The sequence below is a fragment of the Manacus candei genome, unplaced genomic scaffold (assembly GCF_025592945.1).
Source record: "Manacus candei isolate 608988 ecotype Guabito, Panama unplaced genomic scaffold, ASM2559294v1 h1tg000078l, whole genome shotgun sequence".
NCBI classification, from domain to species: domain Eukaryota; kingdom Metazoa; phylum Chordata; class Aves; order Passeriformes; family Pipridae; genus Manacus; species Manacus candei.
This window is the reverse complement of record NW_026138126.1, coordinates 3,473,628-3,488,589: the sequence shown is the minus strand read 5'-3', so window position 1 is coordinate 3,488,589 and position 14,962 is coordinate 3,473,628. Positions and strand designations below refer to the sequence as shown.

The 14,962-nt window shown below is 50.0% G+C and overlaps 1 protein-coding gene across 1 annotated transcript; it reads right to left on the bottom strand.

Moving 5' to 3' along the window:
* Nucleotides 1-4,150: 4,150 nt before the first annotated feature.
* On the bottom strand, nucleotides 4,151-11,971 carry TINCR (TINCR ubiquitin domain containing). The gene is made up of 3 exons (XM_051810520.1): nucleotides 11,701-11,971; nucleotides 4,850-4,963; nucleotides 4,151-4,161 (listed from the first exon to the last, which is right to left on the bottom strand). Exons 1-2 carry the CDS (start codon nucleotides 11,958-11,960, stop codon nucleotides 4,960-4,962), a joined length of 264 nt encoding a protein of 87 aa, XP_051666480.1. The 5' UTR covers nucleotides 11,961-11,971; the 3' UTR covers nucleotides 4,151-4,161; nucleotides 4,850-4,959.
* Nucleotides 11,972-14,962: the final 2,991 nt, after the last annotated feature.

Below are 14,962 nucleotides of genomic sequence, written 5' to 3'. Positions count from 1 at the left end.
CTGTTAGGTTTGCACACACACACACACACAATACCGGGGCTGTCAGTGCCTAAAGGCAGCCTCACATCCCTATAAAACACAAAGGCACACTGAGTTCTCCTCTGCCTGATCCTTCCCAGCGAGCAGGAGCTGAGCAGGACCCATCACACAGCAACAAAGGCTGACAGAACCACCGATTTGGGATTTTGTTCCCCACGGTTTTTATTCCACCATGCAATTTGCATTACAACGGGATCCTAATTGTCCATTTTAGCAGGCAAAGAAAAATCTGATACAGATTGTAATGCCTGAGGTGAAGCAGCAGTGTCACAAAATAGGTGCTACCAGGCACAGGCTCCTGTCTCCAAGGGCTCTGACACCAGGGCAGCTCGGATTTAACACGAATTAATTCCATGCCTGGAATTAACATGAGCCCAAAATAAGCAGGACAGTGGGAGGCTGCTTAATCAAAGCAAAAGTGCAGGAAACCCTTTCATCAGGGTTTTCTGACAGCCAAGAGTGTCTGAGGCAGTGAAGTCCTGACAGCCCCACTGAGATGCTGCCACTGGGACAACACCTGGGAAGTGACACATTCAGGGCCAGCACAGCACCATGACCTGGCCTGGGGGCCCTGGGAGGGAGAAAAGAGCCCCTGGAAAGCACCTTTGATCCTGGGAACCCTGGGAGGTGCCAAGGCCCAAATGGCCTCAGCAGCATCTGAGGTAGCACAGCAGAGCTGCCGTGGGCACAGAGCCCCAGAAAGCAGCATGTGGCCCTGAAAAACGTGCCATGTGGCTGAAATCCTGGTAGGAGAGCACTTCCAGGAGGGAATGCCACACAGCCAGCCTGGCTAAGAGAGGCTAATGTGGCACAGCTGCCCTGTGCCAAGGGGCCCTGCGAGGAAATGTGGTGCAGCTGCCATGGCCTGGAGAGTGTGGGCAAGTGCTTCTGGGGGAGGGAAATCCATAAGGAAGCCTCAAAGGAGATGTGGCATGGCCTTCTCGAGACCCTGGGAGCTCAGCCACTGTGTGGAATTCTCCTGGATATGGAAAAACCTCGGTATTCCCATGGCCAGCAGGGCAGACTCATTGATTAGAAGGCAGGGCAGGAAATTAAATGAGGCAGGTGAATTAAAGCCAGAACTTCACAGGCTGCATCTGTTCCTCCATTCCCTCTGGGTACAACACTGATGTAACTTTAAAAAGTAAATTTAGTGCTGAGGAAAAACGCCAGGTAAACTGAAACATTTGATGCATCCGTGTCTCGGGTACAGGAGAAGCACAGAAGAGCCAGTGAAACAAGCCCCAGGCTGAGCTGCCCTGCTGGAGCACAGCAGCTGGTGGAGATGACCTGCCTAGGCCTGTTTTCAGCTCCTGAAGCTCAAGAGGAGCTGGCTGGGAAGGCCTGTCTGCAGGGTGGAGGTGAACAGCAGCAAAGAGCAGTGCTTTGGGTAATCCTGTCCATCATGCCCCAACGACAGCAGGACCCCAGAGATAAACAATCCTGACAAGCAGAAATCCCTCCTGTGGAGCAGCATTGTGAAGATGTGAACTTCTCCATCTTGCAATAAGCTCAAGGCTGTCACACAGACTCCTCCCACACCTTCCAGTGCTGGTCCTTGGTTTGTCCACACCTGTGTTCACAGAGAATAAGGCAAACATCCATTTCAGAGCAGTTCTTGCTATCAGCATCTTTTTTTTTTGGTGTTTGGACACACAGCCACAGCCCTATGCTCTGCAGCCTGAAGAGCCTGACTGGTTCTGATGGACAAACAAGGAGAGACTGGACACCTCAAACAAAAGACTTATTTTTCCACCCAACTGTGTCCAGAAGAGGATTTGAAGCATCCTTTTGCCTGTTTGCTTGATCAGACCTCCTTGGCCAGACTCAGGTAAACCCCAGATGTCTAAATGACTCTCTAAAAAGTCTAAATGCCTCTCCTGTTCTGAGGGCAGCTGAGTGGTGTGATCCCAGCATTTAGCAAGCATTAAGGATACCTGCAACAGCAGTAAGAGGGGGACAGGGAGTAGGGGACAGGCAGTAGAAGAGGCAGGGTAAAAAGTGAGTAAAAGAGGTTGTCCCACTGCATTCTCTGCCCTGGGAATGCCAGGGAGTGTCATGAAGCTGTGTCAGGGAGGTTTAGGCTGGATATTAGGAAAAGGTTCTTCCCCCAGAGGGTGGTGGGGCACTGAACAGGCTCCCCAGGGCAGTGGGCACAGCCCCAAGGCTGCCAGAGTTCAAGGAGTGTTTGGACAACGCTCTGAGGGACAGGGTGGGATTGTTGGGGTGTCCTGTGCAGGGCCAGGAGTTGGACTGATGATCCCTGTGGGTCCCTTCCAGTCATCTTCCACGATTCTCTCATCACTAGAGAGTTGCACAGTTCTATTTGCAAAGCATTAAACAAATTTCTTGAAGGAAATGACATAATGAAGAGGCAAATAAAGAAAGAAAACAGTCAGCTCTTGCTCCTCAGAGGACAGCCCCTGTTCTTGGGTATCATTGGATACCCAAGAGGGACACAGAGGGACAAAACAGAAACACCTCAAATAGATTAGTTTTACCTCATTTTATGTTGGTCCTATGGCTCTTTCCAGGTGGTTTTTCTTTTCCTAACTTCTTTTTCCCATGTGATAAGATCCATCATTTGAAGGACAGCAACCAAACCAGCTCTTCCTGCTCTGAAGAAAGGCAGCAACTGCACTTAGAATAAAAGATTGTCAGGCAGATTTGAAATGTCAATCAAAGCCTATCACTGAAAAAAACATTAGCCCAGGCAGCTCCCCACACCACCACAGTTAATTTAGTCTTTCCAGATATCCCCCTGAGCTGCAAAAAGCCTTCCAGAGCTGACCAGAGCTGCCAGCTACAGGCAGGAGGTGTTAAGAGTAGATACTGAACCTAATTCAGCTCAGGTCAGTTTGCTTTTTGCAGAGCAAAAGACTGTGATTATCAAGTCCAGGGAAGTAAATCCTGCTCTCCCAGGCTTTGTGAGGCAAACTGTACCTTTTACTAGAAGAGGGGCATAGATTTAGGGCTCTGTTGCTGAGTGTGTCCCATCTCCAGTGGCACACATCCACTTTAGTGTTATTATTATCATTTTAATCATTATTTATGACTGCACCTAGGGCTGTGTGAGGCACTTTCCAAGCACTCAGGAAAGTACTGGCTCTGCTCCAAGAAATTCATTATTCCAGGGACAGACAGACGTGCAGAGGCGCCGCATGGCCAAGTGGCAGAACTGCTGACCCAACAGCACCAGCTCTTCCCTGGTCTCCTGGATTGCTGGTTGACCTTGGAAAAGTCATATTCCTTCTTTCCATCTTAGTCCCATCCCACTTTTTGTCCAGCCCAGTTGCCTGGACTGAAAGATCTTCGGCCGTGACAAAGCCCACGTGTTTGTCTCAGAATCTCTTTCTGTGCAAAGTCCAAGGATGCACTTGGGGAAATATTTTTGGTCCCTTGGAAAAAGGAAAAGGAGAAAAATTCTGTTTTCCACGGCGTTTCTTCAAATGCTGGTGTCGGGGGAAAAAAATAATCAGATGTTTCCTCGTGGCCAAAAAAATTCAGTTGCAAAACAGAAAAGGCAGGTTTGGGGGGTTTGGTAAGACAGTTGCCAGTCCTTGGAATTTTCTAGGGAAAGTACTGTAGTGGTTAGTGAAACATCCATTTTTTTTCCTGAAAATAAGTTTGAACCTAAAAAACAAGTTGTTCTGTGAGCAGGGAAGTGGTGAAACCCGTTCTCCTTCTGATTTGTGTATTACAGTTGCTTTTTATTTCTTCCTTTCTTGGTGCTCCCAGCTCACTGCAATATCCCCAGGGCACCTCATCCCCTCCAGGCCTCCCCAGCAAAATCCTCAGCTCTTCCAGCAGCTTCTGGCTTTGCAGGGAAGGGGCAGTGAGTGCAGGGGCTGGTTTGAAGCTGGGCAGGAACTGATTTACCAGCCAGATCTAAATGCCAGCTGGTCACCTGGCTGCTGCATCCCAAAATAGATAAGGAGCAAGAGGTGTAATTACCTTTCCTTCAGCAGGATATTAACTTAAATGTCTCTCTTCTATCCAGCTGCTGTTTGTTCATGAAAATTGCAGGGATCTTGGGTCTGTGAGACCTCTCTCTTTCCATCAAATTGGGTTGAATCAGGTCAGCTGGTTCAGAAGTTATTGGAGCAGGGTGGGGAGGGGGAGCTGGAGCACAGATGGAGAACACAAGGAGGCTCATTGTCTTATAAACTCTGACTCAAAAATGAAGCAGTTTTGGTGTAACTATGAGTTGCTGAGGTCAGGGGAGGTGGCCACCATAACAGAGACCAGCTAGTCCCTGGCCTTTGGATACACACAGGCTGCCAAGCTCCGGGACTGTCTATAGTGCACTTATCACTTATTGGGTGTACAGAGCCTTCAACCTAAAAATTGGGGCCTCACTGCATAGAAGGTGCTCCAGAGCACAAACCTGAGTCATTTACAGCTGGATGGACAAAGAATAGAAGAAAGGGAAGAATAAATTATCTCACACTTACAGGTAGGAAAGCAAAGGCCAAGATCAGCAACTTCCTGGGGAATCCTGAGAGAGAGTTGGAAGGAGGCCCAGATGTCCCATGTCCCCATCCAAGGCCTTAAGCAAAGTCCACCCCAGCTGATTCTCACTCCACTTGCCAGGGAGAAGTCCCCTTTCCTGGGCATTGCACTGATTCACTGCCCTCAGGAGCTGAGTCAGTCTTACCCACACTCCTCTGCTGGCAGCTGGGAGCACATGGCACACTGATGAGGAAACCTTACTTGTTGTTTTGTTTGGGTTAATTATTCATGGGCACTGTGCTGAAAACACTTGGAGCTGCTTTCTGAACAGTCCTTGAGCTGGTGTGTGGGGACTTACCAACACTGGTGGCCAGGCTGCCTTTCCATGGCCAAGCTCTCTTCCATCTGCTTCCCTTCAGCCCTTGTCACACTCCCCGTCTCTCATGGCTTTGGCTCTGCTCCTTGGCATTATCTGAATAAGAAAGAGGCAAATACTTGGAGCACTGTGGACACACAATCAAAAATGGCATTTGACCAAGGAGGAACTGACCCGACGTGGGGAGAATATAAACCTCATCCTCTCCCTGGTTTGGTTCCTCAGTCACTCTGTAAAATTGAGGATAAGCCACTTGCAGGGTTTCAAACCTGTTTATCCTTCCACAGAAGGTGCCTTCAGCCTCCTTCAGATAATCCACAACTGTCTGGAAGCCTTTTCCCCATAATCAAGGCTCTTCCTCTTTAGTGCATGCTGCTGGAAATCCATTTTTCATCTTGGAACAAGGCAGTCTGTAGCTTTAGAAGCACTTTGAGAATGTTTACAGTAAGACAGAGCTTGAATTGCTCTCAACAGGCTGAGCCCCAGGCATTAGCACTAAATGGCTTTCTCGGGTTGTGGGTCCATCAACATTTTCTGACAGGGGTACAGACCCTGCACAGAAGGCTTAAGCTTAGCAAAAGTAGAATTCCTTTCTGAGTTACTCTTCTGAAAACCCTTAGAAATCATCACAGCTACTCCCTGGGGTCTCCAGAACAGAGCCTAAACTCTTCCAAGTTTCTAGGGGTACCTCTTCAGGGCTGGGGTTTGCTCAGAGAGCTCATTATCCCACCTTGGACTGCAACCAAGGTTCTCATGGCCCACAGCAGCTTTACCAGGCAGCCACCCCACCCAGCAGAGCCAGTAAGAGCAGGGCTGAGTCTTCTGACTCCTGTGAATTGCTGTTTGCAATTATGCAGACAAGAAACTGAGCCTGTGCTGCAAATATTTCATCAGGCCTTAGAGAAGTTCAGAGTTTATGGGGTGGGGTTTTTTGTTGGATTCTAGCAAAGGATCAGTCTAGTTAGACTGATATCAGTTGCTGTTTGTGTTGTCTGTAAAACCCAAACCAGGATTCATATTCCAGTATTTGCTTCTTCACTTGAAAATCTGGAGGATTGTGATGGCCAAGGGTTTCCATGAGCACACCCTGTAGCACATCTGCCCCATAAAACACCAGGACACAGGAGAGGGGATTTATCCCAATGGGGTAAAAGTCTCACCTGGTATAAACCAGCACTGCAGAGAAGTCCAGGAAGCTGGGCCATATCACACCAGAAAGGAATCTAGTTTAGGATGTACTTTCCATTCATTAATTCTTTGCCTAGAGCCAAGGCAGACCCCCGGGGGACACATTAGCTTGGTTTCATCTCCTGCAATCCCAGGAGATGAAATTCCTCCTGCACAGGGAGGAATTCAGATCCTATGGACCACGTTCTCTGTTGATGCAATACCCTCTGCTTTTGTTAAATGAGCTGCTTGGGCTGAACACTAAGTGAAGGAGCTAAATACAGGTGTCACTGGCTGGCCTGTACACTGTGAGAGGTCAGCAGAGGTAACTGCACCGGTGCTTTCAGAACTTAAAAATCACTTAACTGAGTCCACCAACAGAGAGCTTGGCCCGTGAGTAATACACATAAATACCTCCAGCCACAGAGATGCAGTCAGCCCCCCACCTGGCTGTTGCCTCAGTAACACATCTCCAGGAGGATATTTTTTAAGCCAGCATTATTTATCTGGTAGATGGAAATGGGCCTGTTAAGGCCACACCAGGTCAGCATATGTCTAAGCATGTACTGAAGAACTTAATTAGTTCTCCCTGAGAAGAGAGACTCCCAGTGCTGTTTAAAGGATCGTTATCCTACTGCGAGATGCCTCGGAGCCTGCTGCTAGGCCTCAGCTTAACAGGGCAAGGCTGCAGAAGGTGGATGGGGGTGAAAAGTCTCCCCACCATGCTGAGGAGCAGCTGCTGAACAGCCCCAGAAGCAGGAGGGTTGGTGCAAGGAGGAGGCATTTCAAAACCACACTGAAACCCAGTGTAGAGAACGGAATTCAGGTCCGGGCTGTCCTGTTACCTTGCAGGGTCAAACAGTGTAGATCTCATTATTCTGTTGGTCTCTAGAGATCCAGTGTTCCCTGCTTTGCTGTGGCTGCTTCCCAGGGAATTCCAGTGAGAGTGAGCAGGGCTGACAGGACAGTGGAGTGATGTAAGTGTGGAGTGAGCCACTGCTGGGTGTCTGCCATTGATCCCTGTGACATCCTGCAGGCAGGAGTTTAATGTCCCCGAAGCTGGACCTTGTGCAAGTGGCTCAGACATAGTTTTCCTTTATGAGGCCAAAAATCAGAGGCTGTAAACTGAATGCCAATAAGGGAATGTGACAGGCTCCCCGAGGATGGATGGGTTTGTTATTCTGGCAGGAGATAGAATATCCATTCTTCAGTGGATGGACTTCTGGCAAACTTGGCTGAACTGCCTCTGAAGGATAAAACAGGGTCCCAAGCATGTCAAAGCTTGTTTAAGGACTGGCACTCACCAGGGACACTGAGGCTGGATTGCAGGAGAGGGAGAATCCTGGACATGCTTGTTTTGACCTAAGAGTGGCTGATACACCACGTGAGACCTTGGGCTGCTCCTGGAGCTGTCAAGAGCTGTTCCTAGGTGAGTTGTTATGGTAACTGAGCTAATGCCCTGAGATAGATGCTTTCAGGTGGCTCCAGGCCAGCAAATCAACACCAATAGATTCCAGATAATAGACTTCTGCTAAACTCAATGCTGGCATCTACTTTATTTAACCTATTCACCAGTGACTTCCTGAACTCCATTCTCTGGGCAAGCCATATACGATGACAAAAGCTGCTTGGCCTCAATGAACCTCGGCTTCCAAAAGGCTGAGGGAACCCATGTGCTGTGGCCGAGTCTGTGCCAGTAAATTAAATGTGCCTGGGACTTTCTCCTGCACTGAGGGGACAGCTGGCACAGAATGGCCAAGGATTCTGTATTAAATTCCTACCCCCCCAAGCCTGTGTGGAAACATCCAGACAGCCCATGAGGAGCAGTCTCTGGCCCATGCTGGCTCCTGAAAGGCCCCTGGGCTGGGCCAAAACTGCAGTGCAATACTCCAGCACTGTAACAGAGAGCTGTCCAGGCACTGCTTAATTTATTAGGACAGACCTTGCCTGGGTGACTGAGCAGGAAAGGAGCCTGGAACCAAGGGCCAGGGCTCTGTCAACCTGTTTGTGCTTATACCACATCCAGATCCTTAGGAATGGGCAGTGACAGGGATCCAGCACATCGAGGGATCACTCTGGATCACCCATTGACATCCTCTGTTCGAAACAGCTCCTGGGTTAAGAGGTGGATTCACCAGTCCAAGGCAATATCCCTCCATCTGCCATGAAACATCAAAACACAGCCAACAAACGACCAACAGGGAGCAGCTGATTCCACACAGCCACCATCCAGCCCTGCTGCTGACTGTCCCAGGGAGTCAAACCTGCCTTTGGCTGGTGCTCCACAGCACGCAGCCAGCAAAGAGCGGCACAGGAAACTCAGGAAGAGCCGTGCCAGTTTCAGGAACTCCCACAGCACCACCAGACCAGCCGAGCAGCTCCCTGGCTCTGGGGCCCTGCGCCGCCTCCGGAGCGAGCCAAACGGGTTCTGCCGTGGCGTGGTCCAACAGTGCCAGGGCTGAGCACGCCCCGGGCACTTGGGACAGCCCGTGCATGCCCGGGTGGCTGCTCCTGCACCCAAGCTGGGTGGCTGCTCCTGCACCCGAGCTGGGTGGCTGCTCCTGCACCCAAGCTGGGTGGCTGCTCCTGCACCTGAGCTGGGTGGGTGCTCCACTCATGCCGAGACTCGCTGGTGGTCTCCTGTTGGGCACTGATGGCTTGAACACCACAGGCCACTGAGCTGGGGCATTTCTCTGCTTGTTCATTCCCATTTTAATTCTTGCTTTGCCTGTTTAACCCACTTGCAAACCATGTTTATGTCGCTCTCTGGGGCAGAGACTGGTTTTCAGCGTGTTCTTTGCTCAGCCTCCACTGCACCAGCACTGCAACCTCAGCCAGCACAGCACTGGTGTGATTAACAGGCTCTGCACAAGGGGGAATTGCATCCTCAGTGGGTGTGATATTCCCACTTCTGGCCTGCCCATGTGTTTTCCCAGGGCAAGGGGTCATGTTGACTGAACTCCAAAATGGCTTTGCTCGAACTTTTAAACGCTAAGGTCCAAATAAATTCTCAGCATTAGCTAGTACACTGATCCCTTTCCTGCCAAGCTGCTGCCTTAAGTGAATTTTTATGACTGAGTTATAAACCCCAGAAAACACGAGCAAGAAGTGGAAATGCTGACTTGGCCTTTGCTAAATGCCAATTATCTACGAAGGCATTAAGGGGGGAGGGGAGGATGAAAAATAGGGTCATTTTCATGTTTTCTCTAGTTCAAAGCAAACTGTCCCATGAGCCTGTTGTAGGAACACACAGCATGCAGAGTGACCATTAATATTTATGGGCACGACACTGAGCTGCAGCCCTTGGCAATCACAGCAACTCCACTTTTGGAATTAATATTGCTCTGCTTGGCTGGCACCTCAGTACAAAAGAGTAAGTAGAAGACACCCCAAGATTTCCAAGGAGAACTGAAGAAGTAGATGCTGACCTTTGATGGGAAGGGTCACTCACTTCACTGGGTCAGTGAAGCACTAAAACCAACTCTCTCAAGTCCTCAGGGGTGTTGGCCAAACACAGCACTATGTTCTCTCTCCTCTCTTCTCCTGTGGCTCCTGGACAGTCCCAACACTGCACAGGCTGCTCTCCTTGTAGTCCCTCTGGTTGCTCACTGTTGCCCAGCTGATACAGACCAGTGTATTTCCAAGGACACCATGGGAGCAACATGGATTTATAATAGCTAAATTTCTGCCCAAGTAATCTTAGGGCTCAAATTGGACCTGCAATCTCATTTGCAATGCAGCACCTGCCTTCTCCCACTCTGTATTTCCAAACTCCCAGTGGCAGGGAGAGAGAGAGCCCTCTAAAACCCTCTGAAACCTCTGTGTGCTGAGGATCTGCCAGCTTGCTGAGTCACAACGTGACTTCAGCCCAGGACTGTCCCGAGTAGGGTGGTGACTGCCCAGCCACACACAAGGCCATCTCAGAACTATCTGAGAGAATTGTGCTAGGATGGCTCAGTCACCCCCATGAGCCTGTACAGAAATGTGTCCTCAGTTCCTGGGTATTTACCACTGATGCCACACAAAACCCTTCGGGAGTGGCTGAGGTTGTCACAACCCAATCTGTCCTAAAACTCGAGGAGAGACGTGACTTCAGGGAGAGACTGGCCACCCCCCCACAATGCACCCAGCCCTGGGAAAAGGAGTAAGAGATTGGCCAAAGGTGCTTGTCAGGAGCCAGGAAGATTTTCAGGGAATGCAAGGAGAAAAATATTAGAAATCCTCCTCCCTTTTTCATGTGCTCACGAAAATTGAGCTGGGACTTCGAGCTCTAAATTTTCAAAAATGGCCAGTGACTTCAGGTGGGCACCCTGCACTCAGCACACGTGGGACAGGATCTCCTGGTGAGTTTTGCATTGCTGCAGTTATACACTGCTTTGGCAGCATGTGGGAAGGTGCACAAAATGCTATGGAAATCAGGCATCTGCCAAACGAGCACTCCATCAACTGAGACCCTCCAAATCCTTTCTTACCCTCAAGAATTCAGGCTGTACAATTTAGGAAAATAAATACTGGAAACAACAACAACTAGAAGTGCTCCTGCCATTAAAAACAAGGTGAAAAGGAGGAGCTGAGCCAAGTTAATCAGAGAGCTGAAATGAGATGTTGGAGAAAGGGGCCGTGGGTGACTTGGGGTTTGCAGCGAGCTGAGCGATGTGAAATCTCTTGTGTCTGGCTGAGCTCTGAAAGAAATGCTTTATTAAATCTTCTTTGTGTGAGATTTCAAGCTGCCTCTGGACTGGAAAATAGGACCATTCCAGGATGTGGCATATAATCAGGAACTGAAGTCCTTAGTGCAGGTTTTTCTGCCGAGGAAACTCTGATCAGCATAGACACATAACTCAGAGGGCTCAGGATTGAGAAAGATGAATTAGACACAACACACCCGTGCATTTCTTCTACCCAGTATCCCCAAAATGCTTCACAGAATTAATCATGCTGGCAGCAACAACCAGGCATTAGGAAAGACAGCACAGGTGGGCATAAATTCACCACACTGAATCGAAACTGTCCCGTGGGCCAGTGGGTCCCAGGTCCATTATCTCAGCTTTCATCCCCTCTGGAACATAATGCTTGCCATGGTTGATCTCCTGTGCACTGGCTGTCCTGGGAGTCTCGAGTCTCACCGTACTTTCTGCTGCAATTTGGACACATTTTGGGCAGCTGCAGCCTCTTGCCATCCCTGTCCAGCACCCCTCGATCTCTGCTGTAAGCTGGAGGCTCACAGCTCTTCCCTGTCACAGCAGGGCTGTGCCACCCCCAAACACCTGCAGAAAGTATTTACTACAAAGAAATGGAGAGAGACAGGCACGACAGGAAAGGATGAGGACAAGTGAGAGGTTCCCAGAGCACTCCCCATGTCGCACAATCTCCCTTGCCCTTTTTCACATCTTGTCTCTCCCTCTGTGCTTGGCCACATAGCCAGGAAAACAAGACAGGACAGGCAGCATCGACCAGATTCCCTCTTCCTCTGTGCCCCTTATTTCATGCTGCAGCACATCTGGATATGAAGAGCCTGGAACCTCAATCCTGCTGGGAATGGCAGGGATCGAGTTCCTGATCTGCTGCCTGCAAACCCCGACAGAAAAGTGTCCCAAGGGGCTGAGACACAGCGAGCATTCCCCTTCCTTTGCGCTGCCCCCGCAGCACACGAGCTCCTCGCCTACCTTTTATTGCTGACAAGGAGGAGGACAGAGCCATTCTGGATATTGGCCTCTTTGAGAGTCTCGTGCTCCTCGAGCTGCCTGGAGTTGTAATAAAATGTCTTCTTCCAGGAGGTGACGCCCTCCCGCACCAAGAGAGCCCGCAGGTCCATCACCGTGTCCCTGGGCCTGACCGTCAGGGGCATCATCAGGTCCTCGTCAGCCAGGTGCACCTTGATGTGGTACCTCTTCCAGCGGGAGAGGCTCCGGCGCAGCGTGTCCATCCTCTCCAGCTCTCCAGGGCCAGTGTGGCGGAGAGGAGCATCCAGCTGGGAGGTCGGCAAGGCAGGGATGTGGCTCTGAAGAGCCTGTCTGCTTCGAACAACTTAAAATGTCCTGCCAAACCTGTTCCTCCCGGTTGTTGGGCCGCATGCTTCGCATTCCAGGGAAGAGCTCACCTGGCTCCATGAGCCTGCTGGCTGGGAAACATCTCCATGAATCATTTCCACACACCCCGAAATCCCATAATAATTACATCTTCACAAAGTGCTCTTCATGCCAATGGCTCTCAGAGGACTTTAAAGCTGGATCTCCACAGCCATTAGAAACGTGGGTGCGTGTGAGAAATGAATGGGTTTAGCAACCTCGTGTCTCCTGCTCTAAAAAGCTGCCAGCTGGGGAGAAGATCTGTTGGCAAAATAGGCACTTAGGAACTTCACAGCTATTTAACGTGGCCATTTGAATGAAGAAAAGTGTGCTGCACAGTGGAAAATTAGGACCTTGTTGCAGTCTACAGGTTCCTCATGAGGGGAGGTGGAGGGGCAGCTCCGATCTCTTCTCTGTGGTGACCAGGGACAGGACCCAGGGAAGGGCTGGAGCTGTGTCAGGGAGGTTTAGGATGGATCTCAGGGAAAGGTTCTTCCCCCAGAGGCTTGTTGGGCACTGACCAGGCTCCCCAGGGCAGTGGGCACGGCCCCAAGGCTGCCAGAGCAACGGGAGGGTTTGGACAACACTCTGAGGGACAGGGTGGGATTGTTGGGGTGTCTGTGCAGGGCCAGGAGTTTGACTCAATGATCCTTGAGGGTCCCTCACAACTCAGCATATTCTGTGATCCTGTGTAATTCCTCAAGGAGGAGAATCAGAGCCCCCTGAGGAGATAAAGCCTGGCTGTGTGAACACCCCTCATCAGTGCAGATTTCCCCAGGGGGTCTGTACAGTTACTGTACACGAACAGCCTGGGACCCTCCAGAAGGGGTGGGACTCACTCACTGCTCATCATCCCCTCAGATATCTCATATTGACTCACACGTGCTCCTCGTCGCTTCATCATCCTGATTTCCTCTTCCTTTCAGATCCCTGCCTAATTGCAGGGCTGATCGTATCCTGCTCGGCACGTGAGTGGGATCGGCGTCACGGGGCTCCAGGCACACCAGGAACACTGGGAACAGAAGCCTCAGAGCACCGAGGGGAACGAGCAGTACTTTGGGAAATACAAGGACACCTCCAAAAGGAAGGAAGTGATGCCAGCCAGGAGAGCCGGCTCCAACTGACTGATCCCACAAGGCAGACTCTGGCAGTCACAAGATGATACTTCAGAGCAAACACCATCAAGATAAGGAAGCCTTTTTTTCTCTTTTTCTCAAAAAGATCAAGTCACCCTCTTATCTTGTAGGTAACTTCCTGCAGCCCATATTACAGGAATTAATTCCCTCATCCATTCTTCTTAACACAGACTGGTCTTTTCAGACCAAAGTGCTGCAAGACAGTTGAGTTCAGAGTCTGCTCTTCACTAAAAAGGAGCTGCTCTTGCCCAGTAGATAACAAAACAGCCTGATTTTCAGATATGGCAGCTCCCATTGAGAACAAAAGAAGTGTCCACTCTCGGATGGAGGAACAAGGTTTCCAGCCTGTCTTCAAACCTCTCTTTTCCATCCCCAGCACTTTATGTCTCTGCCAAGAACAAGCAGCAAAATACCTCCAGTTACACCACGGGCAGTGGAGATTTTCTTGTGCATTTGGGAAGAACTGAAGCTTCTGCTCACAACATTTTCTTTCCATCCTGGGTCACTCCAAAGGTATGATTGTTTTGGTGGGGTCTGGGATTCTTGGGTCCTCACTCTGCCACTGACTTGCTTCAAAGGCTTGAGATGAGTCATGTCATGCCTTCGTGTCTCTGTTTGCTCACCTTCTGACACGTGTAACACGTGTCCATAAAGTGCCTTGTGGGGAACAGGAACTGCTTTTAGCACAGTCATGGTCTGGGAGCATTTAAATATGCCTGGATCTGCAGATGTGTCCATAATACTCTCAGGCACATCGTGTGACTCTTGGGGTTGGTCCTGTGCAGGGCTAAGAGTTGGACTTGATGATCCTTTTGAGTCCCTTCCAACTCAGCATATTCTGTGACTCTGTGAATCTTGAAGACAGGACCACATCACCTCTATCAGAGAAGGAGAAACTGAGGTACAAAGCTGTTATAACAAAAAAAAAGCAAAGGTCAGGCTCTGGTCCCATATCCAGGTACCTCAGTGAGGGGTCTCATTTTCAGAGACCTACAGAAACTTGCAAGCCCAGGGCCTGGTGATTCCTCCTCTGTTGGGGTGACATTCACCTGGGGAGCCAAACTCCATCCCTGGTGTGCAGCCAGAGTCTCAGGGGTAAAGCAAGGGTCTGATCCAACTCCCAGTGCCATCCAAGGGCAGACTCTCATTGATGGCAGCCAGACCTGGATGAGGCCCCAGACACACCGAGGTCTGGTGGCTCTGGCCAAGAGGATCTGCCAGGTGAGTGCCAAGGGGAGCATAAGGCATCCTCATCTCAGCAGAGCCTGTCTGGTGTCAGAGAGTCCACCAGCTCCATCCTCCCAGCATACGTGACAGCCTGACAGCTGCCAAAAACCTCCCTCAGACACCTTTCAGACAGATCCTGTTTATTTTTAGGACAGCTCTTTCCCATCAAGGCTCAGATGAATATCATTATGCAGAAAGGGGGGATGGTGGCAGGAGGAAAACACACGGATATTATTTTTATTTCTTTGCCTGTGATGTGGCTGCAAAACTTCCCTCACATACCCCCGCCCACCCACAGTGGGACCCTTCATTTTATGAACAGGGATGATATCCCAGCCTAGGAAAGCAGGATAAGGAGAAGCACAGCAGTGAAGTCAGCTTATGAAATATTGAAGTAGTGAAACCCTCGCTGGAACACGTGAATGTCTAATGCCAGTTTCAATTAATTTTGAATTTTTCATTAAACCATTATTAAAAGCAAGAGGACAGCAGAAATA